Source organism: Corvus brachyrhynchos, unplaced genomic scaffold (genome assembly GCF_000691975.1).
Source record: "Corvus brachyrhynchos isolate BGI_N302 unplaced genomic scaffold, ASM69197v1 scaffold258, whole genome shotgun sequence".
In the NCBI taxonomy this organism is placed as follows: Eukaryota; Metazoa; Chordata; class Aves; order Passeriformes; family Corvidae; genus Corvus; species Corvus brachyrhynchos.
The window spans coordinates 3,716,081-3,743,925 of NW_008240122.1; the positions used below are offsets into that span (position 1 = coordinate 3,716,081).

The 27,845-nt window shown below is 36.5% G+C and overlaps 1 protein-coding gene across 2 annotated transcripts in view; it reads left to right on the forward strand.

The window, feature by feature from the left end:
* The window catches only part of CAMKMT (calmodulin-lysine N-methyltransferase), a 248,813-nt gene that overhangs the window by 151,161 nt on the left and 69,807 nt on the right, over positions 1-27,845 (forward strand). For both annotated transcript variants that reach the window (XM_017744880.1, XM_017744881.1), the window contains exons 4-6: positions 20,386-20,446; positions 23,473-23,527; positions 24,581-24,644. In XM_017744880.1, the coding sequence (XP_017600369.1) occupies positions 20,386-20,446; positions 23,473-23,527; positions 24,581-24,644 (180 nt within the window). The remainder of the gene's footprint in view (positions 1-20,385; positions 20,447-23,472; positions 23,528-24,580; positions 24,645-27,845) is intronic.

The window sequence follows — 27,845 nt, forward strand, 5'->3', positions numbered from 1 at the left end:
TGATCATCAAACTAGCATAGAAGCAGCTGCTTTTCTATTGTTACTTGCACTGAGATTTTTCTTTCATGATGACAATGACAGATGTAAAGTTAAGCCTAAGGAACTTATATGCACAATCACTTACTAAAATTCAGTTTTGCTCATGCATATTTTAGAAGCTATTTCATATCTTAGAATCGAATTAACTGCACACTGAAGTTCTTTGAAGAAGTATAATTTGAGTATCAGCGAGATCATTCACTTTGCAATGGAAAGGACCAAAAGGGATCCCAAGAATGCTTATGCTTCACAAATCATCTTTATTTTGATGTGAACTGTGAGGTTCCATTTTAATAATAGAAGTGTTCTTGTCACTTAAAAATAAGACTTACAGTTTCTACTTCAAAAGTCAGTACATAGATGAGGAGATCAGCCATTGTGTAGTAAAATATGATTTGCAAGCAATGCAACAGTGTTGTCTAAATTGCAGTCCAATCTTCGTAAATTCTTAGGCAAATCTATATAAAGTCAATAGCGAATGCTTCCTGTAATCTTTAAAATTGTTCTTGTGCTGTCCCTGAGTGACTGCTGAAATGGTAGTGGCCTTTGAGAACGTCTTAGTAAAATGTTTTCTCTTAATGACTATATTCATACACAGTTAGCTGGTCAGATGTTCTATGGCAGCTGTGCAGTGTAATCGATTATGCTTTCATGTTGATATTTTTGTGTAAGAATCCAAATTATGTTTCACACTTGGAAACATTTTGTTTGTAATTTTAAAAATATTTGCAGAACTCTTAATTTTACATTTGTACATGATAACTCTTGAGAACTAGATATTCAAATCCAACTTTTATTTAGTTTCTCTTTTTTCTGGTAGTGGTGATTGAAAAATTGAACTTAGAGAAGTTGTTAGATATCCAAGGCATCAGCTCATAGCAAAGCTGGCCTTCTCTGCACAGCAGATACAACTTTCCAATCCACAGATGTGCCAAAAATACAAGAATTGTATGTTATTTAGAGTGCTAAAGGAAGGGGCCATGCTAGATTTTCCAAGAGGAACAAGGAGCTTTTTCAAACCCTGCTGTCTGAAAGACTCAAAAACTATGCAATACACAGAGGGAATTTTCTCCTAGGCTCTAGTAGTAGCCATGTGTTCTGACATACACATTGCCAGGACTTAAGAAACAAGCTGTTGTCAGGTATCCAGAGAGCAACACTAGCATTTCCATGGGTTTCAACTGTCTCACACTCCTAATCCATCAGGTTTGAAGATATAATCAGGAATTGCAATCTAATCTTCTTCTTATGTCATTGTATTCTTCTTTTCTCTTCTTTTCTGCATTTTAAGCCAGCCAGAGCCAGCTTTGTGAGTGATCAGTTGATATTGAAGGCATGACCCATAAGCACCCATATCTATTCCATTTCCTTTCTCATCTAAAACCATCCTGTTTGCTCTCCCTTTCCTCTTCTCTCTCCCACTTTAGTTCAAGGGTATTGTTGCCCAGAATGACACTGAACCATTGAGATGCACAGTGGGGCTTTGCTGGGTTGTGCTCCTCGTTACTCACACAGGGTCCAGTGCTCTGTGAGGAGGCAAGGGATCAGAAGCCAAAGCAGATCTCTGCTAGTCAGTTTGTGCAGCAGCAGAGTGGATGCTGCAGCTCTGACTTCACTTACGGACATCTGCACCCTGGACTACATGCACTTTCCCATCCGTTTTTTTTCCCAATGTTAAACCATCCGGGAAGGTATCCAGAAACTCTGCTGCATTTAGTGCAGCAGATCTAGAATTGTTCATTTGGAAGGTTTTCAGACCTGTCTGCTGGCGTCTGTCACCATGTGTACAGTACTGCCTGGGGTCAGCTTGATGGGGAATGTGCACCTTGCACTGCCACGCGGGGAAGAGGCGCTGGTTGCTTACCGGCAACTCTCCAGGTGCAATTTGAAATTGTTCCTGGTCTGCCGGGTTTGGTTGCAGTTCTGAGGCTGAGAGCAGCCTAGCAGATAGGAAATGTGCTATCTTACATATCCTTCAACTGAGCGGGAGGTTAGGTGGGGCTTGGATATGCTGTCTGTAGATGTGGGAGGGGGAAACTGCCTCTAGCCTGGAGCAGCTCTCCATGCGAATATATGTAGAGACAACTCATTTTGAAAAGGCCTGGTTGCTGGAAACATTCTTTTTTTTTTTTTTTTTTCTGTTTTAAAGATTAATTAATTGCCTAAAAAAAATCTAGAGTTAATTACTAAGTAATTATAATTTTTTTACCAAATAGTCTCTCTGATGTATAGCAGAAGTAAGCAAGATACAGAAGTTCATTTCTTCTAATATTTTTTCCAATTCCATGGGAGACCTGGTGGGAGGGGGGGGGGTATTTAGGGGGGCTCTGGGGGGGGGGGGGGGATATTTACCATACAGATCTTTTATACGCAATTTTGTGGTGTGAGAAATTTTTATTTAGGACAGTCAAGGAGAGTAGCTACATCTCCCCTTTTTTCATAGGCATGAATGGGAGATTCAAGCATACTACTGCAAAGGCAGTCACCACATTCTGTAATTATAATGCTAGCTGTACTGAAGCAAGGACAGAAGAGAAAACCCAAGTGTTTTGGAAATTGTACAGTAAAACCTGGCCTTGATAGAGTGCTACTCTACTCTCTGTTGTATTTAGTTTATTTATGGCTAGAGAAGATACATACTATTCTTGAATCTAAATTGTCTGTTCTCTACTTTATCACTGACTCTTTGGAAGTCAGTAAAGTTATGCAAAGGTTAAATCAAGGTGAGATTACAATTGGAATTTTCACACTGCCAAATTATATATACAAAATTAACACTAGGTTTTGAAAAAGCATTGTCAAAAACAACATTGAACCTTATTACATGTTCAGCTGTAAGTGGTTATTATACGTACGTGCATATATGTGAACTGTTAGGTACTAGGAAAGCACTCAGCATCAGTTTACTTTGTTTTGCAGTTTATGCGGATTAACAAGATAGCAAACGTCAGTTTTAGTCATGGTGACTTGTATATGGCTTCATGATATGACCATCTGTCTAATGCAGCAGACATTACCTGCAATTCTCTTAAAATGATGCAGTACCTATCATAAAAACTGAGGTTGTTTGCTTTTTAAAGGAACAGCATGATAGCACTTGGCAGTATGCTCTAGTTTACTAGCTAATAGGTCAGACAGGCTAAGATGGCTCTTCTGTCCAAACAGAAGGCTTGAATGTGTTGCTTCTCTCTTATTTCTGAAGTGTGTAATCTGGTTCCACAGACCATCTGCTTGGTTGCTGTAATATTTCTGCTCTTTATCCTGCCTGACAAAACTAAGGTGTACAACAATACCCAGGGGATAATTGGAATGATGCTTTTAAGCCACATTTGTGTATTTTTCCTATTTTCCTGTTCAGTCATTTTGGCAATAGATACATAGATAAGTTTGTTTCATATTTAATCTTTCTTTTTTAAAGAGAGGAAAGTTTTATTGCCCTAAGAAGCAGTATTGCAGATATGTTAATGTGTTCTCTCGCACATATGTTCCCAAAAGTTGTGGCCAGTAATAGCATTTTATTGGACTGGTTGGTTGCAACAGTGACAGCTGAATTTTTTTAAAAAAATCTGATATTGCAATGTGATATTGCCGCTTTGTTGTTACTAAATACATGCTTTAGTCTTTCGTTTTGAATGAAAATATCACAGCATTATGTAGAGGCTATCATAATGTGTTGTCCCTCTACTGGATAGAATAGAGATCAATTCAGTGGAAAGGATAGTTTATTTTACAGTGTTTATTTAATAAAGAAGAAAAAAAGACAAAACTCAAGCTGAACCTTTGGCATTGTTATTAAATAAGAAGAATGCATTTATACAGACAAATTGGCATGGGTTCCCAGAATGCAAGTCTCAGAACATTGTTAGGAAAAGAATGGTGTAAAAACATTCTGTCAGTGGTTGAAACTTAAGTCAGATGGCAAATCTGTAAATAGACATGCAATGTTCATTCAAGTGCTGTGACTCTGAGGTGAAGTGAACGGACCCGGCACTGCCGTGGTCAGGGCTGTAACACTTTGGAGCCACTCTTGTGGAAAGAGAAGCTGGAGAGGACAGGAGGTGAGCAGTGATTGCATTGGTCGTGTCAGGCTGGTCCTGGGCATTTTTGGTACTGGCAGGCCTGTCAGAGCAATGACTGCCCCTGAGGAGGTTTCAATTCCGCTGGATGCTTTGGAAGTTACTTTGGAGGTATAGTAGTTGTAAGAGAAGCTAGTCGTAATAATTCTGCAAACCATTGCTTCCTATAAGGACTCTGGGATGGAAAAAAATACATGCGTACATGGTGGTTTTTATATTTGTGTGTATCTATGTATATATTTTTTTTTCCCCTCAAAATCCCAGCTTCGCAGATGTGCTTCTAGGTGATAAGTAGAAAGCATTTGAAAAACCATTATCCCTGTGCCACATTTTCATTGCAAACCATTTTACTCAAGTCAGCGCAGCCTTGACTCTATCAAAGCTGCCACCTTTGGTTTTTTACTGTGTTATTCTTGTTTGGAAAGCAGGGAAGTAGTGTGCAATTAGGTACAGAGTTTCTGGTGGAGGATATCAGAGGTCACTGGAAGTCTCCATGTCTCCAACAGTTATCAGCTTTCTCATCTTACTAAAGGCTGCCATACTCCCTTCAAAATTTTCTTAGTTTCTTTGTATCGTAAAAGCAGTAAACCAGAAGAGAAATACAATGGGGGTTTTAAAATTCTGAAAATAGTTTCTGAGAAGTTGAAATGGACACAGCTAAATGGGAAATTACAAGGCCCTCTAGACAATGGAGAATATTTTGCTGGTGTCTTGTCACTCTCTTGTTTCTTGTCAAACTCTAGAATAATAATTCTTGTTGTTTAGGGACAAAACATGGTAATCTAATTGAATATTTACAAATATCCTTTTGGTCCAGATGTTTTCACAGTGGCATTAATGTATAGTGTCATTGAAAACAGGATACCTTCTGCTTTTCTGTGAGTCTTTAGACTTCATTGTCCAATTAAGTCTGAAACTGAAGGGAAAGAAGAAAAAGCAAGACATATGTCATACCTCTTGCAATCATTTCTGCTGTGCAAATCATAATTTTCTTTTTAGGGAAAGTAATAAAAGAAGGATGATACTATTCAAATTTTTTTTGTGACTCTTTTGGGTGGAATTTGCTGGCCTGTACACTTCAGATTTAACTTTACTGTGGATCTGTCTTCCTTACCAAATGGATTGTAATTTTCTGAACCAACCTTTCCACTTGAGGCTAATCCTTTTAGGAAGAGGTAATTTTCCTGTTTATCTTAATTGACATGTTCCCTAAATTTCAATCTCTCCATTAACTTGACCTTAATTATGTGGCCTCGTTGATAAAATGAAGGTTACCCAGGCAAGCTCCATGCATGATTAATATTTTTTCTTGTGTTTGTAACAATTAAAAATCTGAACCCTCTTCCTAATCTTTACCTTCGATCATTTCTAAAAATGAGTGTAAAAAATATTTATGGTGGTTTTTGGCCTTGTTTAGAATCTTAAAAAATAAATATTATATCCGAGATAAATACTTCGATGTAAATCTGTGTATTTCCACGTCTCTCTTTTCATAAGAAAAGTATGCTTTGATTTTGTAAATGCCATCATTTAGTCTTGATAGGTTTCTAGTGCTTAATTTTTCATTTTTTTAAATTAATTTTTCTCCATTCAAACATGCAATATGTACAGTAATAGATTATTACAAGTTGAAACTCTCTTAGTACTGTCAGAATAGACTGGGTTAATCTTAAAATTTGAACCATTCAATCATAGCTTTTAATCACTATTTATCTGAATAAAATTTGATTAAATACTTCTAGTTTGAACTATAGTTACTACTGACTTTAACTTAGATCAAGCAGTAAATGCCTAAAATTCATGCATTAGAAATTCATTCTCACAGTCACAGAAGGCTGAGCAGTCTTGCAAGTAGGGGAGGACTTCATGCTCCAGGTGTTTTTGTCCTGTACAATTGAGTTGTTAGAAAGAGACTACAGTACTTTGGGAAAATCTAGCACTGCTGTTATTATCAGTAACATTCACAGCTGGTTTGTAGTAAAATGCAAGGCACTCTAGTCTGTGAATAAATATCTTTCTGACTGCACAGGATGATAATTGCTCTGCCTGCACTTTCTTTGGCACCTACTTATCTCAGCTGAAATGATTGATAAAAATATTTTTGTACTGACGTTGAACACTTCTAAATTATATAATGATTTTTGTATTATTTCACATTTACTCTGAAGAAAGTTCATGCTAAATTGAGTTTCACTGCTGTCAGTATCTTTATTAATCAGAATAGGAAAAGTATGGTGTGTTTCCCACCTTTTTGCACAAGATCAATTTTTACAGCAAGACTTCCTCTTTCTTTTCTTGGAGCGACATGGAGAGTTATGTACGAGGATATCAAGTCACTGACTTCAAACAGAAGACAAATTCACTAAAGTGAAAATGATTGTGATAGTTCTCTAATTTCCCCCACAGTGTATGTAAAACTGACTTTTAAAGTGTTTAGTGGATAATGGATCATGTAAGGTCAGTACTAGCCATAGCTGTTATGGCTATTATTTTCTCCTTTCATGGGAGGGTGCTCAGCAAAATGAGATTGTCACGCTCTTTTTTTTTTTGAGAGGACAGCGACAGACAGTTAAAAGCCTCTTCATGTAAGGATGTTATTTCATAAAGACACCAGCACTGGATTATCCCCTTCACTTTAAACTTCAGCCAGCTTGTACAAAGAGATAAAACAAAATAGCCCCAATCCCAGGGGTGGAGAAGTGCTGGCCAGATCTGCCCATGTCCACAGCTTTCATTTTGATTAGTCACATGTGAGGAAAATTCACTTAGGCTGAGAGGTAAATTTAATACCAGTTATGCCCATGCTGTTCATATCACAACCATTTTCACATGATGCCACTTAATTCCCTAAGAAGCAGAAAGGTAAATCGGTGGCTGGCCAGCTAAGGTGTCATAATGCATTAGGACCAGGGCTCGCTGCAGGGGATAATGGTTCTGATTGCTGTTGACTCATGTCTCCACCAACTGCCTCATGTAAAATAAGTGACATTTAAAAGGCATCAAGATGTGAGAAGAGGTGAAAAAAAGAAAGGAAGAAGGAAAAGCAGAGTACTAAACTTGCCACTTGAACATAAAGTCCCTTTTTCACCCTAAGTGGTATAAAAATGATAACTCAACATGCCATAGGTGACCTGCGCTGTGCTTTGAACTTCCTGTCTTGTGTTTTTAGAGGAAATCTGTAAAATTGCTTCTGGGAACTGCTCCAACATGTTATCATTTATTTCCCATTTAATGTTGTTTTTTTTTTTTACTTTTTTTTTTGCCCTTGGATATCAGTCTATTCATCTTTTAAAAAGCTTAAGGCTGAATCAAGTTAGGCAATGGTATACAACAAGAGGCAGCCTAGTCTCTGAAGGCCCATTTAAGTCTATTTTTATAAAAAGAATCAAATTCCAGTTTACAGTAAGCATATGCTTCAGTTGACATCTGTTTCTAAGACTTGGATGCTTTGTTTGCATAACAGGCACCAATAAATGGCCTTGTTTTAAGTCTGCTCACTCAGTTGTATTTGGGTTGTTCAGCTGGGGATTTGAGTTGCAGCTGATCCCCTACCGCTCATAGCAGATACTAAAGGGAAGAAAAAAAAATCTGAGAAATACAGTCTTATTCATCAATGCAGATTTCAGCATTCCCAATAAACCACTTTCTTTTTGTTAGGTGACTACTAAATACTTGTTTGCCCAGGTAGAGAAGCACTTGAAAGTATCAACTATTAAAGATAATAGAAAGTTGGTTTGTTTTTTTAATGTTGTATTTAATACCATTCGTGTCATTCTCAACTGACAAAGCCTGGTGCATGTAATGCTGGGAATTAAATGGATGATATGCGTAAGAAATGCATTTGTTATGGCAACATATATTATAGTGATTTTTAAAAATAACTTTTGTTTTCTTTTAAGTGTCCATGCCCTACTGATGACACAGTTTAAAATATTTTATAAGCAAAATTTAATTATATCTGCTTTCTTGGCAAAGCAAATTCTGGACTTCTCAAGGGAAAATTCAGAAGTGTATGTGTTGCTTCTTTAGCTTGCAGAATATAAGCCTTTCTCTGTGAAGTGATGCATTCTGTTGCAATTACATGGTATTTCTCTCATATGTATAACATAATTAAAATAACATTTCTATGAAACCTAGGAAATGCCTGTAAAGAGTACAAAAATGTATCAGTAGTATCACAACTCTATAATTACCTTGCTTAATAACTACTGCAGTTTTTTAAAAGCAATAATATCAGCACTGCTTCCTCGTTAGTATTTTGAACTTCCCCCATCAAATTATTCTAAAGTGCTCTCTAGTAGTGTACAGAATATGTAACGTATTTCAAGTGGATTTACTTATCAACTTTTTCTACTGGTACCAACAGCAGTAGTGTGAAATATATCTACTCCATTTACTCTTATCCATTGCACCTACTTTCTTTTTCCCTTTAATTTTTATATATGGTAAAAATTTCATTGAGGAGAGATTTTAGATGACAGGACTGTAATTTTAAAACCAATAGAAGAGGTGTAAGCAATTTGAGCTTAGCTGAAGCATAATCTTAGGTTGTCAAGAAGAAACCCATTCTCCCTATGCTAATCAATCAGTATATCAACCAACCAATCATCTCCTCAGCTTAGCATATATCCTAAGGTTTGATATATCTATTAACTGCCCATCATGCAGCTGGTCTCCGGTTGATGAGATTCCCCCTATCTTGGCATTTGGAGGCAGACAACTGAGCTATCACAGCCTCAGATAAATACTAAAGTGGAGATTTCAATCCTGCTCCTGATAGCAAAGACAATCCAGGAATATAGAACATATTTTTAGAAAAGAACACATAGAGAATTACATTTTCAACAGTGTGTTATATGTGAAAATTGCATATATTTCATGATCCCTTCTTCTTCCACCCCCTCCCTCCCCAGAAGTACCAGGAAATTACTCTTATATTGTGACTCAAACTCTCAACAGAAAAAGAGAACAACAAGAAAGTGCTAAAATTAGTTGTTAACTGCTAATTACTATAATGGTGTTATACAACGCCTTTAAAAAAAAAAAAAGTGCCTTTCCTTATTATTGCAGCATTATTACTCTATTGATGAAGAGCTGTATGAAAATAGTGTGTCACAACATACTTAAACCTTAGCAGAAAAGTTTGAATTTCAGAAGATTATACACCTGCCTCTCCATTTGCGAAGTCTGAGCTCAAAACTCATTAAATAAAAACATAAACTAGGTATTGAAGAGTCTACCTGCTAATATGGAAGTTTGGCATGAGATTTAACATAGTGTTTCAAGGTGCAAGAAATGCTGTAGAAATTGATGACTTACTGTATTGGCTTTGCCATTAGTAAAAAACCACCTCAAAGCATAAAATGGCCTAGAGAGAGCCCTAGGGTTGCCCAAGGTCTGTGGTCACCATGGAATGTAATGTAGGACACAAGGGACAGGTTTCCCACTCAAATTGCAGTATCAAAGATGGGGCCCAATTTCTGTGCTGGCATATGACTGAGCAATTCCTGAAGTCAGAGGATGTGTGCTCTCTTACTTCAAAATTTGATCAATTCTTTTTCCTGACATACTAACAATAAACATAAGCATATTGTTACGAGGTTAGCTTATAGGCTTTTTCATGCTTTCATTTAATTAAATTGAGTGTAATGATTTGCTTTGCTTTTGTTCCTTTGTTTCTGAGACTCAAACCACTGGATGTTCTGAAATACATTCTCTCAACACTGAAAAATGGCGTTAAGTCCCTAAGCTATGTATTTTAGTCAAAGCACATTGTTCTTCATACAAGAGCACTTCTGTATCAGAGTGTAGAAATGTAAGTTTTTATACATCTCTACAATGTTTTTCAGCAGAATTCTTGTAGCCCCGGTCTGCATTTCTACGCCTTGTAAAATAAAAATGTGGTCAGTTAGGTCATGGTTTATTACAGTAACGTGGAAATGTGAAAGTAATTGGGGAAAATATGTCAGGCTACTTTGAGGACTAAATTCTACTCTTATCACTTTTGTATCCTCCGTTACCATTACCCACTGAAACACTGATTTCCTGATAAGGTTACCCTTGGATTTGACTCTACAAAATGATCCAAAGCACTAACATATGCTAATATAATAAAGGCTACTTTTTTTCTGAGAAAGACCACGCATATTTTAAATTTAAGGCTGGTTCATTAGCTGGGATACACAGGCATAATACCAGCTGAAGATCTGACCCATTGTATTTAATGGTCATGAAAAGTGCCAGATCAACAGCTGTGGTTCTTGCAACCTGTTCAGGCAAAACCAGCTATGAACAATGGTAGTGCAAGTTCTCTTTTGTTGCCCTGTGAATATATGTCAAACCTCACCTGGAAGGACCTGGAGGACCCTGAAATCCTTGGCCTTTCAGAAAAAAAAGGTAAATATTTTCCTTTGATATAGATTTGCCTTAACTCTTACAGTCTAAATTCATATGGAATATGGATCCATAAATAGATGAGAAGTCTGGTTCATCTTTGTGCAGCATTCTCACTTACAGAACTCATTACAAATCTTATTCCATGTGAAAGAAGAAAACAAGGTTTAGTGATGTAGGGAGATTTTGGGCACCTGCTGCAAGATGGTTGTCAGTAGCGTAAACTTTTGACAATTGCACACTTAGCACCAGTTGAAATTACCCCAGGAGAAAGAATCAAGGCCTTTTCTATACAGGGACCTAATGAATTCATCTAAGAATGTGAAGGATGCATGGTCACCCTTTGCCAGTATGTGAAATTCAGAGTACTAAGATACACTGTTTTGTTAGACAAATATTGTCCAAAGCCTTCAAACTGAACTGTGCATGCAATTATTATTTTGACTTTTACCCAATTTCTATCTCCTGGCTGTACAGAACAGACACTTTTCTAGTAGTTTGGTTAACTGTGTAGAATGGTGGAGTTTGATAAAGGAGAAAAAAATGAGTCAGAAGCTGTTGGGACCAAAAAGGTATTGTCTTTGTTTAGTTAATTTGATGGGAAAGAACCAAACAACAAATCACAAACCAAACAGAAGAAATCCAAGCTCTAGACACTACTTCTGAACACAAGCAGAATTGCCCAAATAAATTCCACTTTCTTTGTCTTGAGCATTACATAAGGGTGCATAGGGCAGTTACACGAACTTCCATGTTCACTATCAGATACTTGAGGAAGATAAGCAGTATTAGTAACCAATGTTAATCACCAATGTGAAATTTTTACCTTCTCTCTACCTCTGATGTATCTCTCAACCCCAAAACAAACCAACCAAACAAACCCAAAACAACCACAAAACCCTACAGAAAAAAAACCCCCGAAACAACACAAAAAACCCCCCAACTAGTTTCCTCGCTTCATCTATAGACAAAGTGAAACTAGGATACTGGAATTTACAGAATAGAGCAACAAGGCTAGAGCTGAGATATGGTTGATTGTATCTACAAGCTATTGTGAATACTGGAAAAAGGCAGTTATTTAATTGAGCTATCCAACTATTTGCCTGGACATGGTTCTTTAAAATCTTCCTTTTTCTATTTAGTTTCTTGTTTGTGAAGCAAATAAATATGTATGCACTCCAGGTTTATTGTTACGTATTTAAATGGTACAGTTCAAATATCATTTGAATATTCTTTTTCTACTCTTCTAAGAATGAGTGCTCATTTAAATCAGATATTATGAAAACCGGATGACTAATCCTAAATTCAGGTGTACTACCACTCAGGCTGGGCAGATTGCTAGTTGATCATGCTAAGATGCTCCCTTATCCATTATTGGATCTGAAAAAGAGGAGGATTAAGAATTATCTGACTTCTCAGTTAATGTGCAAATCATCTAAAAGCTCAGCTTAGAAAGGTCTTAGAAAGCCGAACAGCACTAAAATAATAATAATGTCTTAAGTTTTTTTAATAATATAAATGTGTCGTATCACATTTTTAGAGTGAAAATAGAGTTTTGTGGTTTCTATCTCAGATAGTCTTTTATCTCTCCCTTCCTGTTTTTGTAATTATGTATGAATGTCCTAGAACTCTGCTTCTAATTAAAATTTTTTTATTGCAATTAGAAGTTGTCGCTTGGGACAAACTCACACTGTTGGAATTTAATAGCAATTGTATTACTTTCAGGCAATAGTAGAAAATAATTTGATAAATATCTTTGGAAATGAGCATTAATCTATTTACTTTTAACAAAGCATAAGGCAGGGAAGGAAAAGTATATCTTGGGAAATATATTTGTATAATGTATCTATGATCTTTGCAGGGGTTTAGTCTGTAATATGTATTTCTAGTATCTTTCTCTGCTCTAGGTTATGGTGAAAAAAACCCTTCATTGAAAAGATTGACACACTATTTTTCTGTATTTTCAAGGGACAGGAGAGTCTGTGAACCAGAAGGCATCTCCTAATGTCCCATCTTTGCATTTTTAGGCTAGTTCTGCTGTTTGCTATAGTAATATTTGTTTTATCGTTTCTATCACTCCAGTATGTATACTTGCCTTTCAAAATCTGTGGAAAGTATTTAAAAAGAAAAGAGAAAATGCTAGTATTTCAAAACCCTATTATAATGCATTTTCAAATATGTCAGACACATCTTTGTTAAAATTAAACCAAGGATTGGTTTTGAGCGAATAGCCCTATATCCTTACAGATGCTGTGGATGGATGCATCTAAGCTGCTTATTATATTGATGGGTTTTGCTGCTCTGCAGCAAATGAAAACAGGCAGCTGCTTCCTCCATCAAAGCAAAAAGCAGCCTGAGTTTTTATTAAACGAGTGTTCATTTCTTCTATTGCCAAAATTCTTACACAAAACAAAAGAGCAGTTTTAGCACATTATTGCTTAACTAGACATGAACAACTGACAGCAAGTGATAAGCCTGTCTGCTTTTCACAACTGGTAATCATTTTTGGAATAGATGTTTTAATATAGTTGAATATAAAATTTTGTAATTTACATCTACAATGGTACATAAATTTATAGATCCAGTTTTTTGCAGGAGAATGAAGGCTATAATCACAAAAGGTTTGTTCCAGTGTTGTTTAATTTTTAATAACTATTTGAAAACTAGGTAAAAACACACACACACCCCACAGATTCCTTCATTTGAAAAAGATGTTAAAGACAATCATACCAGTAGATTTGTACAGTTGGCCAATTTTTCTTATGGAAGGGATATGTGTACATTTACAGCTTTGACTTGTTACTGTATTTCCACATCAGTTCCACCGAGCTTCTTAAGTTTGTGCTCTAAAAGAAATTTGCAGATTGCAGACCATCATGTTTCCCTCCTAGTCATGAATAATAATGAGAATGAAAGTGAGAGATACAGTGCTGAGGCCATTTTGCCTAGGCTGAAGATCTCAGCCGGTGCTTATACATATTTTTCAATGATCTGAATATCATGAATTCTGCTTTAGATTGGAAGAGAGACAAGAGGTTCTACAAAATGTATGTGCATAGGGAAAAAATGTTTCTCTTTATATTCGCTTCTATTTTTTTCTGATGTTCTTGTACCTTTTCAAATTCACTAAAGTAAGCTAGCCATTCTCCCTGCCTCAAATTACTCCTCTTCACTGGACTTAAAAGGTGGTTTGCCATCTGCAAAAGCCAGGTGCAGTAAGGCACAGATATAAGGTGCTACTGTAAAGGCTATTAAATAATTTTCCTTTTTCATACTGTGTGCATTTATTGCTGAAGTTACTCACTTGTAAATACTCTTGGGGTAAATTTTAGAATGGAAAGCCTCAGATTAGACAACTGGGCTTTCAAAATATGTTACCTCTTAAAGATGCTGGCATTTGAGGTGGTCAAATGACCAGAGGGGCACAGTACTTAGTAGCTGTTCTCCTTTTGAAAATCTGCTCTCAAATTCAGTTTTGGAGTAAATAATTTTACAGTTCCAGGCACAACATCTGCAACTAACTTGGCAATGGTGACCCTTCTTTTATCTGCTTCTGCTGTAGATGGGTGTAAACTTAACATTTTGTGTACTGAAAACAGAGTGAAACAACATGGGGTTTTGTCAGTGGGTTTTTTCCTTGCTTACCAATTCCCTCCATTTCTTCATTTTACTAAAGTGACCGGGTTTGTTGTCTGGATTATTATGGAAGTTATTTTCTATTAAATTTTTCCACTTCTTCATACATGCATTTTATGGTATCTAAAAAAAGAATATTTGTAGTATTAGTGCCTTATTATGTGTGTTTATGTTTTTTGATTCAATACACTTTAGGTAGGATCTTAGGTAGCAGGGATGACTGATTGTCCTTTCATCTGTGTCACATTTTGCATGCTGTGTGAACAAGTGAATGAAAATAAAATCTTCACTTCCTGTCTAAACTGAACAACATTTTTTATGGTAAAATTATATTGCAAAGGGGGTTGAGGTATGGAGTTTGAAGAAAGTTTAGAGCTAGAAATGTTTTTGAGAGCTATGCCAACTACAGTAGTGAAATTATTTGCAAGTAGTCTTTACTTAAGCAATTACTCAAGTCAGAACACCCATGTTATATGTTACTACCAAGATGTATTTGGCAGACATACACTGTGCATCCACTTGGTATCTAGTCTTAACTGTGCTGTTCATAACTTCATGTTTTAGCTTTGACTTGGATGTGAAGTTTAGTGCTCCACTGACAGAAGGACTCATAATATTGGTTAGAGCTTACTTTTGAAATTTGCTCCGAAGTGCTGTGCTGTTGAACATTGATTTTGATCTGCTCTCTTACTTCTCCAGGACCCTCAGCAGATGTACCATGCTTCTTGCTGTGCATGGTGGTGGTGATCCATAGAAAAACTAACCAGGATAAAATGATCAAACTTACCTTCCAATGTGACTTGAATATAGTCACATATAGAAAATAAGGTTTGATACTGTAAAATTAGGGTTGTGACAGTGCTACAATGCTCTAAGAATGGAAGAACCTTGTTTTAAATTCCTAGAATTACTTATGTTATATTCCTAGAATAGCCTTTTCCAGTAAATTACCTTAGTTTTGGGGATTTTCCATCTACTCTACAGTCTTTTAGCAGAGGTGATGGGGAATAATTGCCTGTCCGGACAGGCCATTAATTTAACACCTCTGCACAGTCTATTGTAGTGCTAAAGATTTTTCTGCTCTCCACTAACCATGTGTCTCCGTGTGGAGGGATAAAAAGTGCCTTACTTAAGGTCAGAAAACAGTTCATCCTTGCTCAGTGCAGTTGTTGGTACGACCTTTGAGACATTATTCATCGCTTAGCCCAAAAATGCTTTTTTTCCCTCTCACTTTGATGACTATTAAAGCAAATAAGGTGATTTCATGTAATCAAGAATCAGGACATACTAGAAAAAAGATCTTTTTGAGTATATTCATATGGGGAAAATGACTGACTTTTCAAATTTAAATTGTCTTTGCTTTTGAGGGTTAAGATAGAATTTGTACAAAATTTACTTGAGACTTCAAATGAATAGGAAGACATCTCATAGTTTAATAGTGCAAATAAAAGACAAAATTTGAATGTTGAGATCAGCCGTCTGTACATGGGGCTGTGTGAAGTGCTAGGGAAATGTGAAAATACTTTTAATTTGGTTTAGCTTCAAAAGTAACTTCTTAATCTCCTAGCATGAGTTAAATACTTGTAGGACAGCTTTATACCTCCTACTCAGAGCTTCCAGGGACAGCTCACCTGTCACCTCCAGTTGCCCCTATGTTTCTTGTGTTCAGTGTTGGCAGACAGTAGAGCAGAGTTCCACTAATCTTGCACTATCCCAGCTAACGTGAGCAGTAGCTACAAAGAACTGTGAGTTCTTTGGACCTATGGAGCACTGCTGAGACATAATAGCTCCAATAGTCAGGTGGCTTTCTTAAAAATACACATCTCAAAATTCTTTTCTACTGCCATGATGTTCTTTAAGAGCTTCACATCAGATCTCAGTATTTGTTATCCAGGGGTTGACAGCATTCTTTAAAATATGTGGGGAAAAGCAACAGAAAGAGAAACTTTTTTTTTTTTTTTTTAAATACTGGATAATTTATTTCTGGTAGACAATCTTCTGTACTACATAGAGTACTCAGCATTTTTAGATTTGTTGCAGAAGAAGCACAGGCTTTGTGTAGCTTTGGACTAGTGGTGCTCCAGCTGATGGTTAAAGCACAACATCCTCAGAAGGCTGTCTGCACATGGCTTAGTCATGTGGCTTGAAGGTTGCTTTAAGAAACTGTTGTGCCATGACTAGTGCAGAGAGACCTGACACTTTCCGATAGCAAGCACTATGAAAGTGATAAAACCAACTTAAGTTATGTTTCTTTCCATTATTATGATTTTCTTAGTGTTGTTCCTCTGTAGGAAGAGTTTGGGTGCCTTTATTTGGTTACATCATACCTCATGGTGTAAGCATTACTTGGGTTATTTTTCTTGGCCTTCCTATTATTTCATTCTGTGTGTCTAAATAACTTAATGTGTCTCTTATTTTGGTTCCCAATATGCAAACTTGGGACAGTAGAAATTAATGATATCATCAAGTTCTTGTGAGGTAGACTCCATTACTGGGGTGACATTTTATGATAGGGTGGTAAGTGCTGTAGAAATGCCTGCATTTTGTATGGTTCTGATGTATTTGTAGCATTTCTCTATCCACTGTCATACAATTTAGTGATAATGTTTTTCTACTCCTTCTACTGTAATAAGTATCATAAATCTGTCTGGAAGTAGATATCATCTTTCTCATGGCATTTGTAGTGAAAATCCTGCTCCATCCTAGTGGTGAAAGGATATTTGTCAAGAGTTGGAATGTGAGCAGACATGCGCTCTGTCTCTGTCCTGTGTCTTCAGACATGCCCATTCTTGAGGGTCTCCTATGGACACCAATGCAACTTAATTTTTTCGTATGTTTCAATAGAGATTCCAATGCTTTCTGGCAATTATCCTCTGTTTTCACGGTGTACTTATCAATGTGATAAAGAGTTTTAAAACCTTCAGTATATGTCACAAAATATTTATTTTTGCAAAAAGAAACTCTTGTTTCTGTCTGTTTCATCATTCAGAGAGATTTTTTAGCCCCTCTGTCTAGGTCTTGTAGAATATTTCTAGCCTTGAAAATACAAGCACCATTTGGGGGTCTTTTGATATTCTTTTGCCTATCCATCCGTAAATAGTCTACTAACATGTAAGTAATTGTACATGCAAATAGGTAGCATCCAATGTTGTATATTTATAATCAAATTCAGAAATCAAAATGAGAATAATTTTATTTTAAATATGAAAGAATTACTTAAAGCGTGTTCATAGGAAACTTAATCCATATCCATATGTATGTGTTTGCAGGAAATACATTATGCTTTTCACAACATAGTGGTAGTTGTTAATTCACAGGAATTTTGCATTTCTGCATTACAGCTGTATGTTTTCTAACAGAAGCAGAACTATCTTTCTTATACTTGCAACTTCAAAATGTAGGTCATTGTGTTGGAGAATGTAGGTCAGAGTGAGGAGGAAGAAGACAGAATGCAAACTCCTCCACATGGATCTTTAAGCTTATCCCTGTTTTGAAGGTAAAGAGGCTTACCTACCTGTTCAAGCACGAGAAGCTTTTCCTTTTACTAAAATTAACGCAGGTATTCTGGCTTCTGGCTGCTTGGCTTAGCTGGGAGCACTTCCACACTTGAGACTTGTTTATGCAAGACCTCCTGACTCCTGCTTCTTTAGCTTCCAGATGCTTATACCATTGCTGAGGTGATCCTTCCTTCCCTGTGGGGGAAGGCAGCGGGAAGGAGAGCTGTGTGTGTTGCTGGCATCTGCCTAAAGAAGAGCATTGTCTTTGCAAAGGTGCTTTACCCTTCTCTCAGCACGGAGCTATCTGATACACCTGCAGTTCCAGCCAGTATCAACATTGTAATGGTAGCAGGGGAAGGAATGGTGACCCCTCAGAAAAGATTCAGTGACACCATTCAAAGTGCTCTCAATAACAACTGCAGAAAAGTGAGAGACATTTGACTGAAGATACTGAAAAGTCAGATGTTAAAGAATGTTTGCTACAATTGACAAGTATTTTTAAAATTCACTCAGGCTAGAAGTTTGCTATAAAAAGGGTTTCAGTTTTTTATGTTTGTGGGTGTGAGGGTTTTTGTAATGTGAGATGTAAGTATTATAAATGGTATTAAATTAGCCGTGTCTTCACTAAATATTAAAAAACCACTTTTATTGCTTGAGTATACACCAGTCACTGCAAACTGAAACATTCTTTATGTTATACACTAAAATATTTAAACAGTTATTATATTTATTGCAAAATCTGTCATTTTAGCGTATTTCAATGCTCAAAAGCATTGTAATGCTCAAAGGGAGATGAAAAACCCTGTACAATTCTTAGTGTATGTTTCACTAAAGAATGGGTAGTCTTGTGTGAATATTTTATTTTAACCCTTAGGAAATCTAAGTAAAATAGCACATTCAAAACCACCTAATCAGACGGAACTGTCATAAACAGGACAAATACAAGTATTGCATTAGTGGTTTTGTCATACATATGTATCATCAGTCTGGGGTTTTTTGCCCCTTAAATATCTTTGTAATACAAAAGTTATATGCAGGGTTTTGGACAAATCCTGTCTTAGCTTTTGCTTCATCTGCATGCAGTCAAGACATCTTTAAATTTTCATTAATTCTCACGATGAGTAAGGGTAGTTCAGAATACTTACTGGATGGAAAGGAAGAATTATATTGATGATGGTTTTAATCAGGCTTTAAGTGATTTAAAGGATGACAGTTTTCCTCCCAAACTTCTGGTTCTGTTAAATTTAGCCTTAAGAACAAAAATTTGGTAGAAGTGGTCTAAGGGATACGCATAGTTAACTGCATGGAATTCAACTTACTTGTGTAGAAATACCTAAAAGACGCTCTGCATGTCAAATAAGTTTGCTGGAACTGTTGAAATGTCTATAGTTCATAATATGAAGTTTGTGTCTCATTTCTCAATGTCATGTCTTGGTGGAGGGGGGGAAGCTGACTCTGGATTTTACGTGTGGACAGACATGTAAACATGGTTTTTCATTGCTAAGCAACCACAGATGAAAAACACATACAATGATAATTTGGCTGCATATGCCTTTGATACTTCCTCCTTTAACTTTGGGAACATTTGCAAACGTAACTCGAGTTCCTGAGTATGAGTCTGTTTTCCTCAGGCTCCCTCCAGCAATGAAGTCTGGTGCCTGCAGGAGAGCATGTCAGGCACACAGGATCTTTGCTGCCCTCTCCGTGGGCCACAGCACTTCAGCTGGACATTCCAGTCAGGTGGGAAACTGGTCTGGCAAAACAGACAGTTTCATGAGAGACTGGTTTTGAAGGAATAAATTTACATGGAAGCCTCCAAGTAGTTGTCAGTGTTGATTATGACCAGTGTAAGTTTTATGATGGAAGCTAATGAATTAATGAATAATACAGATTAGGTGAAGAAAGTGCAATTGCTCCTGGCTATTTCTGTAGGACAGCTAGGGGGATTCAAACGAAAATGGCAGGGAGAGCAAGTATAAAATGAGAGAAGAGGGGTTTCTTTATACAGCAGGGTGAAACTGTGATGCTTCCTGGTGCAGCTCTGCAAAGTTTACCAGCAGAACAACCACAAAAATCCTTCAGTGCCTGTTAAGCAGAACTTGGCACTTTTATCTTCTCTTCTCCTTCTTCTGAACTTCTTGAGCCACAACTAAAAATCACACTTTTATTGCCCTAGTCCTGGATTTGTCCTTAGCATGTGCTCCTGGTCAGTCTCCCTTACAGTCAGACTGATGCCTGACTTAACAAAAAGTAAGAGAAAAAGGAGCTAAATAAAAAGAAACTGGAAAGAAAAGGAGTGACTGTAGTATGATGATGATGATGTAGCTAATGAAAAATGAGAGGGCTCCTGTCTCCTGTTAGGAACAGGCTACAAGGCAAATTTGGCCTTGAATCTGGCCTGATACAAACAGGTTGTTGTTCATTTGAATGCCCAAGTGAATTAAATTTTATATGACTTTTAAAGTCTTGATTATCCATGTATATGTGTAGATATATGTGTATGTTTATGTGTGTGTGCATGTATCTATAAATTTCTGATCATTAGTTGTGATGAAACCTATGAAATACTCAATTCCAATGCTTAAATCATAGGTCTTCTTTTTATTTTTCTTTATTCCATGCTATTATGGCAAATATAGAAAATAAAACAGTGGGTAGACATCTGTAAATGGTAATATGCATTCAAATATTATTTTAGACCAGAAAAAATATGTTCTAAGAAGGCAAATATCTTTGTTTTATAGGTCTCTGGCCCTCTGAAGAAGTGCTGGCTTACTACTGCCTAAAGCATAATGAAATATTCAGGTACAGAGTTAAACATGAAAAGATATTTTCCAATCTCTTAGTTTTATTGTATCTGCATGGTAAAGATTGCTATGATTTAAGTCTTCAGATTAAATTTAAAATGTTCAAGGTGAAAGCATGTTGCTCTTAACAAAGAATTCTGAGCTGCCTTTGGGTACTAATATTGCACAGCAAGCTTTCTGCTATATGTCAAAGACTTTTGATTTCCACTCAAGGCGTTTTATTTCACTTTGATTTTTGGGAAACAAAAGTGAAGCTCCAATCGATCAGTGCTGATTGTGAAGGTCAGGAAAAATAAGATATTCTTTAAACTGACATCCGTTGGAAAAGCAAGCAAAATATTATCTGATAAAATACATAAAAATCACTGCGTATAGTAAGGGGAATTTGCACCTGTATTTATGCGTTGTGAAACAGTTTTGAGACATCCTTATTCAGTTTTGGGTTTTTTCACATTTTCTAAACTTATAGAAGACAGTTATCAAGGCTCCAGTAGTAACATCTAAATATAAAATCCATCCTGCATCCACTTTCTTTCCTCCTGAGTACACTGAGATTTGCACTTGGAAACCCTTGAAGTTTCATTGTCTGGAGGATGAATAGTGTGCAAGAAAAGCCATTATAACAATGCATTTGGAGGCACAAATTATGTTCTGTGCAAGGGTGTAAGGCTAATACCAAGTAAACCAGCTTGGAGTATACAAAATCCCAGTTTGTGTAAATATGGTGTTGGTAAAATCAGAAAGACCAAACTGTAAGTCCCTGCCCCTTGTACCAAATGAGCAACTTGCTCAGACTCCTGTCTGTAATCAAAGATGTGGCACCAAAGTGTGCCCTGGTCCATAAAGCCTCATTCCTACCCCATCCACCAGCTGAACACAGCCTGGCCCATTAGAGGAGGCAGCTCATACACCTGATCTGGCTGCTCCTTCCTCCCAGGTTGGTTGTGTGACTTCTGCTGCTGTAGTGATGTCCCTGTAGCACTTTGCTTTCCGGCCCCGTGCTCATGTGCTCTGCTTGTTCTCCAGGGCTCCTGACAGCAAACCTCCCAGTGCTGCTCACTCAGACGGCATTTTCCTAGTTTGGGTATGCAAGCTGTGATACTCAGAGACAACGATCAGTCAAACTTCCATGCAGTAAATGGGCGGTTTCACATCCTGATTTCTCCAGATTATGCCCTTCTGCCAGTACTCCCAGAGTAGAGTTTCTTATTTTATTCTCATTTATAAATGTCACTAAAGATTGCCTGAGAAACAGATACAACTTTTGAAATTTGTTAGTAAGGGAACTTTACAGTGAAATAAATTTTGTATGCATAAATATTTTTGTGTATATGTGTGTATGTGTATGCTCATATGCTATGTACATAGAAATTTGGTTCAAAATGCACTGGAAGCCTCACACTGGATACTTTCTGTGTTTATTTCAGTAAGTATGATTATTATAAAGGAGTAAGTGCCTTGCAAATCTTATATATAATCATATGTATATACTTTTAATATATATAATACACTTGGTATAGAAAAACTAAAACTTATTTGAGGAAAAACCTATAATCATTCTGTTTAAAAATCCAAATTGCAAATTTCCCATATTTGTTTTATATTCTTATTGGGTTTACATACAGCTTGTTCCTCCAAACTATGTCTTTCTTTCGTCTCATTTTGATTAAATAGGACAACTTGACTTTTTTCAAATAAAATTTGTGGTGTCTAAGAAAAAGAAATCTAACCTGTCCAGACAGCGAGCATTATTATACAGTTATACAGCATAGTCCACTCACCTCAGTGAACGAAATATCAGCATCTGTATACTGATACTGATATGGCATCCTAGATGCTCTTCCTAAATATCAATGTTGAGTGAGTAGGGAGGTGACCCTTTCAGATAAAAATAGACTTTCAGCTGTTCATGTTTTAGGGGAGAAGAAAAGGTGCACCAAAACAAAAGCAACCAAAAAAAAAAAAAAAAAAAAAAAAACCAAAAAAAAAACCAACCCCACAAAACCAAACCCCAACCAACCAGTTTAGCTAAAATTCCATTTTCTGCCTGTCAGAGGTGTCTCAATGGGAATGCTCCTGCCAACTGTAACAGTTGCCGCAGATTTTGTTATAAAGCAGCGTGTTCCTAAACTGAGGCTCTGCCTTGCCCCAGACGCTGCTTCACACAGTTTCGGTGCGGGGTCAGCATCCCTCCCTCCTCCCCTCCTGGGGCAGGCCATGGCTCTGGAGGACATTCTTTATGGCTCCCCCTGCAAGCTCCCATCCGGCACACTCTCTGCGCCAAATTATATTTCACATGCGTGTCTTAATAACAGCACAGTATGGTCTAAGTTAAAAGCAGCCTTTTAGACCATGTATTCAGCCCTTTGATCAGGCTCAGTTTAGGCTCTTGACACTAACTTCGTTTAGTTTTCTGAGGCTTAACCGTTTGCTGTTCCCATCGTTGTTCATAACAGCATTGTTTGTAGGTCACTTGCAGTTTTAAGTGCTAATTGAAGGATCGGATTTCTTCGGGTGTAATTATTTTGTGGTATACAGCTTGCTTTAAAACTTCTCTCTTTTTAATATAAAAAGGCTTTTAGGCATAACTATATGGAGAGATATATAAATAATATTAATTTCCCCATTTACTTCTCTAGCTGTTTTTGCAAGAATGAATGTGGATTAACATTGTTATCCTTTCCTAACAATTATCTTTCGCTACTCTAGCTAGTTTAGTTCTAAAAGACAGAGCCATTGACAAGGGAAAAAAGGGAACCTTCTCAGATTTTTCAGCTCAGCGGTGGTAATGTTGCTCTGAACACTAATGAGGGAACCCCCACTGATTTGCCTGCTTTGTGACTTTTCTATTTCATAATTATTTTTAAAACGCAAAACGACATGAGGTAGCCTAGTCATGTCTCCACAACTTCCTGGTAGCTCAGTTCTTACTGCAGATGGCAATTTGTTCTTGTAACATATATGTCTCTCTGACCATTTTCATCTAATTTGTATGGGTTCTACCATTTCCTTTCTCTCTTTCAGGGACCTTGCTGTGTGTGAGCTAGGGGGTGGCATGACATGCTTGGCTGGTCTCATGGTAGGTCTTTTCTCAATTCCAATCCCATTCAGAGGAAGAAACAAAAGGAAAAATGTTCCAGTGCCTCCAACTGCTGGGTCAGAGAACTGTCAACAGCCTCAGCTGCGGTCAAGCTGCAGAGTCTTGAGAGACCTTCTAGATTGACTTGCTTTCGTATCATATTGATTTTATGGTTGCCTCGATGAGCAGAAACATTTTACCTCGGTGTAGTCAATATCTTTTGTTGTGACATTCCAGGCCACGTACGGTCTGTCTTTCATTGCCATAGCCAAAGCTTTTTTTTTTTTTTCAGATTATAGTCCCATTTGCTAAGATACAGGAATAGCCTGGCGAATCACAGTTGGAGCACCATGATATAGCTGCTAATGTTTTGCCTGCATTATTACACCAACAAACATGATCCAGAGCTCTCGGTAATTAGATTCTTTTGAATTAGATTGGCCATTCAGGAGAGTCGTTCACCATTCTCTGGGTTCTGAGTCATGTATTCAGGAGATATTATGTAGCAGTGCAGTGCATTAGACAAGTTTTTATGTCTCTACAAATAAAAGCATATTGTTACACTGATTGGCATTTGACAAACCTGTCGCTCTTATACAATGTGTCGAGGTTACAGCCCAATGTGCGAGCATGTCAAAGCTCACAAAAAAATTACCCTTACAAAGCCATCTGCCTGCAATGCAAAGTTATATGAAGGGCATCAGGCAGTCAGACAGAAGCAAGCTGAAAGGCAGAGTGACAGCCTTGTATGATGGCTCTACTAGATAAACAGAAGCCCGCAAATGAAAGCCTCTCAGAATACCATCATCGGCTGTCACAATGCAATTACGGAACAGAATGATAGCAAGATAGAGGCTCCCGCAAATGGAATGATAAAAGTATTGACTGATTTGATTGAATGATTAAAATAATGCAGACATAAAATGAAAAAAGATTGAAGATTGTTACAGAGAAATAGGTGAGGAAGCATGATACTGAAGGCTTGTCACTCCTGTCTTCACTTCCACACAGACAAGCATATTTGCTCATTGTTTGCTGTGCTCTTTTTTTCAGGTTGCTATTTCTGCAGATGTCAAAGAAGTTCTGTTAACTGATGGAAATGAAAAGGCCATCAAAAGTATCCTTATTCAGATAGAAAACTGGTTTGTTGTGCTCCTTCCTTTTTACTGGCTGAGTAACAATCGATATAAAGACAGACAGCATGGGGCATATTAAGAAAAAGTCCCCACATAAGTAATTAAAAAACAGATGTGGAATATCTTGAACAGACCAGCAGCTTCACCCATAATAAATGCCACATTTTCTCCATTAATTAAAAATGCACATGTTGGTATAGAGCATGGACAGTAGTAAATATTTGTCTTGTGGTTGAGTGCTGGAAGATTCATGTGTGCATGCTGCGCGTTACAGGACGTGTAGCAGGGAATCAAATCATTAACTCCCCTTCATGTATCTGTTTTTCCTAAGAGCTAGGGTTTTTTTCCTACTTTCAGATACTTAAAACGTACCCAGCATTCGTATATTGTCAGAGCTTTTCCAGTGTATGTTGAAATGTTTCATTGTTGCTACTAAGTTATAACTGCCTACAAATTACCCATTTAGTCTGCTTAATCAATTACCAATTTATCATTATTTCTCTTGATGTAAGACTGGAAAACTCCTCTGTCCCTTGTAGAAAGTATTTCATTGTATTTCTTATATTAGAATAAATTGCTATTATGCCCTTCTAATAGGAACATATAGTTCAGAAAATTGAACTGGACTTGGGCTAAGCAAGAGAATGAGTGAGCATAATTTGTGGCCACATTAAATATCAGCACAGAACAAGAACAGATATATACAGTGAATACTAATAGCCCTTAGAAATTGAGAGGGAAAAAAGGAAGATATCTATTTGCTTTTGTTCCTTGATAATCTTTCCATTTACATTTTAAGGCAGGCTAATTTTTCAGGTTTTGCCCACTGCAGCATCAGAATTATTTCTATTTGAGTTTTGTGTGTATTTGAGAGCTAACATAGTGAATACTTGGTAAAAAAAAAGAGTTAAACTAATCTTTGGCTTAAATAAATTGCAGCTGCTGATGCCTCTTAAAGCAGGAGACATTTCAGTGCAATAATTTTAGCTACTACCTTTAAAAAAGACTTTCTCTGAGGTAACTGAGGTAACTATAACTGCGGACAACACTTGAACAATTTCATGTTAAAAACAGGCAATCCTAGATCATGTCTGTTAAGACTTGAAGTAAGCCTGCTAAAAATCTCTTTTTTTCTTGAAAAGGCAAGTTCTCACCTGTGTTCCAGGGATTCTTATTTTGTTAAATTCTAGGGTGTTAAGACTTGTGTCCTGTGGAGGAAGTATTCATTATTCTGTGTATTTTAATCAGCACCACCCCTTCCAATCTTTCTTCCATGTAATTATAAAGATCAAAAATGTGGGAGAAAAAGAAGTGTTTCAAAACTAGCCTAAAAAAACAGACTCATGTTGTGTAGAAGCATAGGTATTTAACAAAAGGTCATTTTACCCACAAAAAAGCTTCAGGTGGGCTCAGTAATCATCAAGTCAGCAAATGTCTTGCATAGCAGATTCCATAAACATACCTGAACTTTTTTGAAATGTAGAAGACTTTTGTAACAAGGGAAATTGGTGCGTGCTAAAGTATTCACTCAGTCTTTGGAATTAAACAAATAAAAGTGCTTTTATTCCTGAAAAAGATACTGTTAATGTTATCTAATTATCACACCTTAGTTTTTCACAATATGTTTTAGAAATGTCTTCTGTTCCCAAAAGTCTTACAAGAGGTCTTCATCTGTATTCACATAGTGAATCCCTTTCAGAGAAGCGATTGGTGGACTGCTCTAACAGGAATTTATTTTTCTTTTTTAACATTTGGTGCTCAGAAGGCTCAGCATTCAAAGTGCTTTTATTGTGTTGGATTTTACAATGGGCTTAATATTAGCAGGGTGCCAAAGTGCAGCAGGCTAAGAACTTTACCATGTAGGTGAAATGTATTCTTGAAAGTGCACATAATAAAATTTATGTTGCATTTTATATGGTTTATGGACTTCAGTAGTAATTTTATGATGTATGTTATGGTAATTTTCTTTTGCACTCTTTTCTATAGTGACTGGCTATAATAGAAGTTTAGGCTAAATTTAGATCTGTTTCAGCCACAGCAGACTCACTGAAATCAGTATAGAATTTTAGGTGTAACTGGAAATGGCGTTCGCCCAAGTGCCACTGATGACAAATGATGTATTTTTGCTATATAATAATTTTCTTATTATTACAGATGGTATTTTTTAATTGTTTAGCATACCAAATTAAGGTAATGTGGGATAAAATACTGTTTTCTTTTCTAGATTCTGCTCTTCAGGAATAGTTAATGCCTAGTATTATGTTTCTTATGTAGGTATTTTAGATTAAAATAATCTTGTTTTAAAATTACTGTTTACATCTTCCCTTTAAATTTCTTAGGAAGCTTAAATTACATGCCAGTCATACTATAATATCCAAAAATTACTTTCCAAAAAGTAAAAGTGGTTGTCAACAAAAAAAGAAAAAAATCCCTGTCAGAAGCCAGGAAATCACCAAGCAAGCCTGCTAATTATTCTTAATGGGCAAGATGAGCACATTAAGAAACAAATGAATACATCAGTGAAATGTAATTGAAAATCGACCTGGCAATAGTGCATTGCATCTGAGAATCTGCCTTTGTATTATCAACATCATCATAATTATTGTTGTTTTTGTTGTTGCTATCACTATTCAGTGAGCATAACTAACAGCTTTGCTTTGTGAAATCTCAAGCTTTTGAGGATTTGTTTTTTCTTTTAATTTTTGATGTGCTTCCTATTAGTCTCCATTTCATACTGCCACATGAAGTATTCACTCTGTATGTTTTCAGTATCTATAATAGGACGTTATTGAAACGTTAGAAATTAAAAAAATTTTAAGAATTAGTCAATTTCACATAATTGTTGTCATTCTAACCCTCTCACTGTGAAATATATTGCTATATTTTATATTAATCAATGATCTTATGTATGATGTTTATGGAGGTTTTTAAAAGGACATTATGTTTTGAGCTGCTAGACCGTTTAAAAGACTTCACTCTAACTCCTTTTGTTTATCATAAGCAGGTTTTAATTGATTAAATAGATAATTTATATTGCAAAATCAATAAAATCAAGACAGATGTTACTCCTTTTGCTACCTTGTTCAGAATTTTATTGTTGATTTAGTGTGTTTTATCTAAATTTTTTCAGTATCATTTAAATAAGGAAAGTATCAGGATTAAAAATATAGGCATTTCAAGAG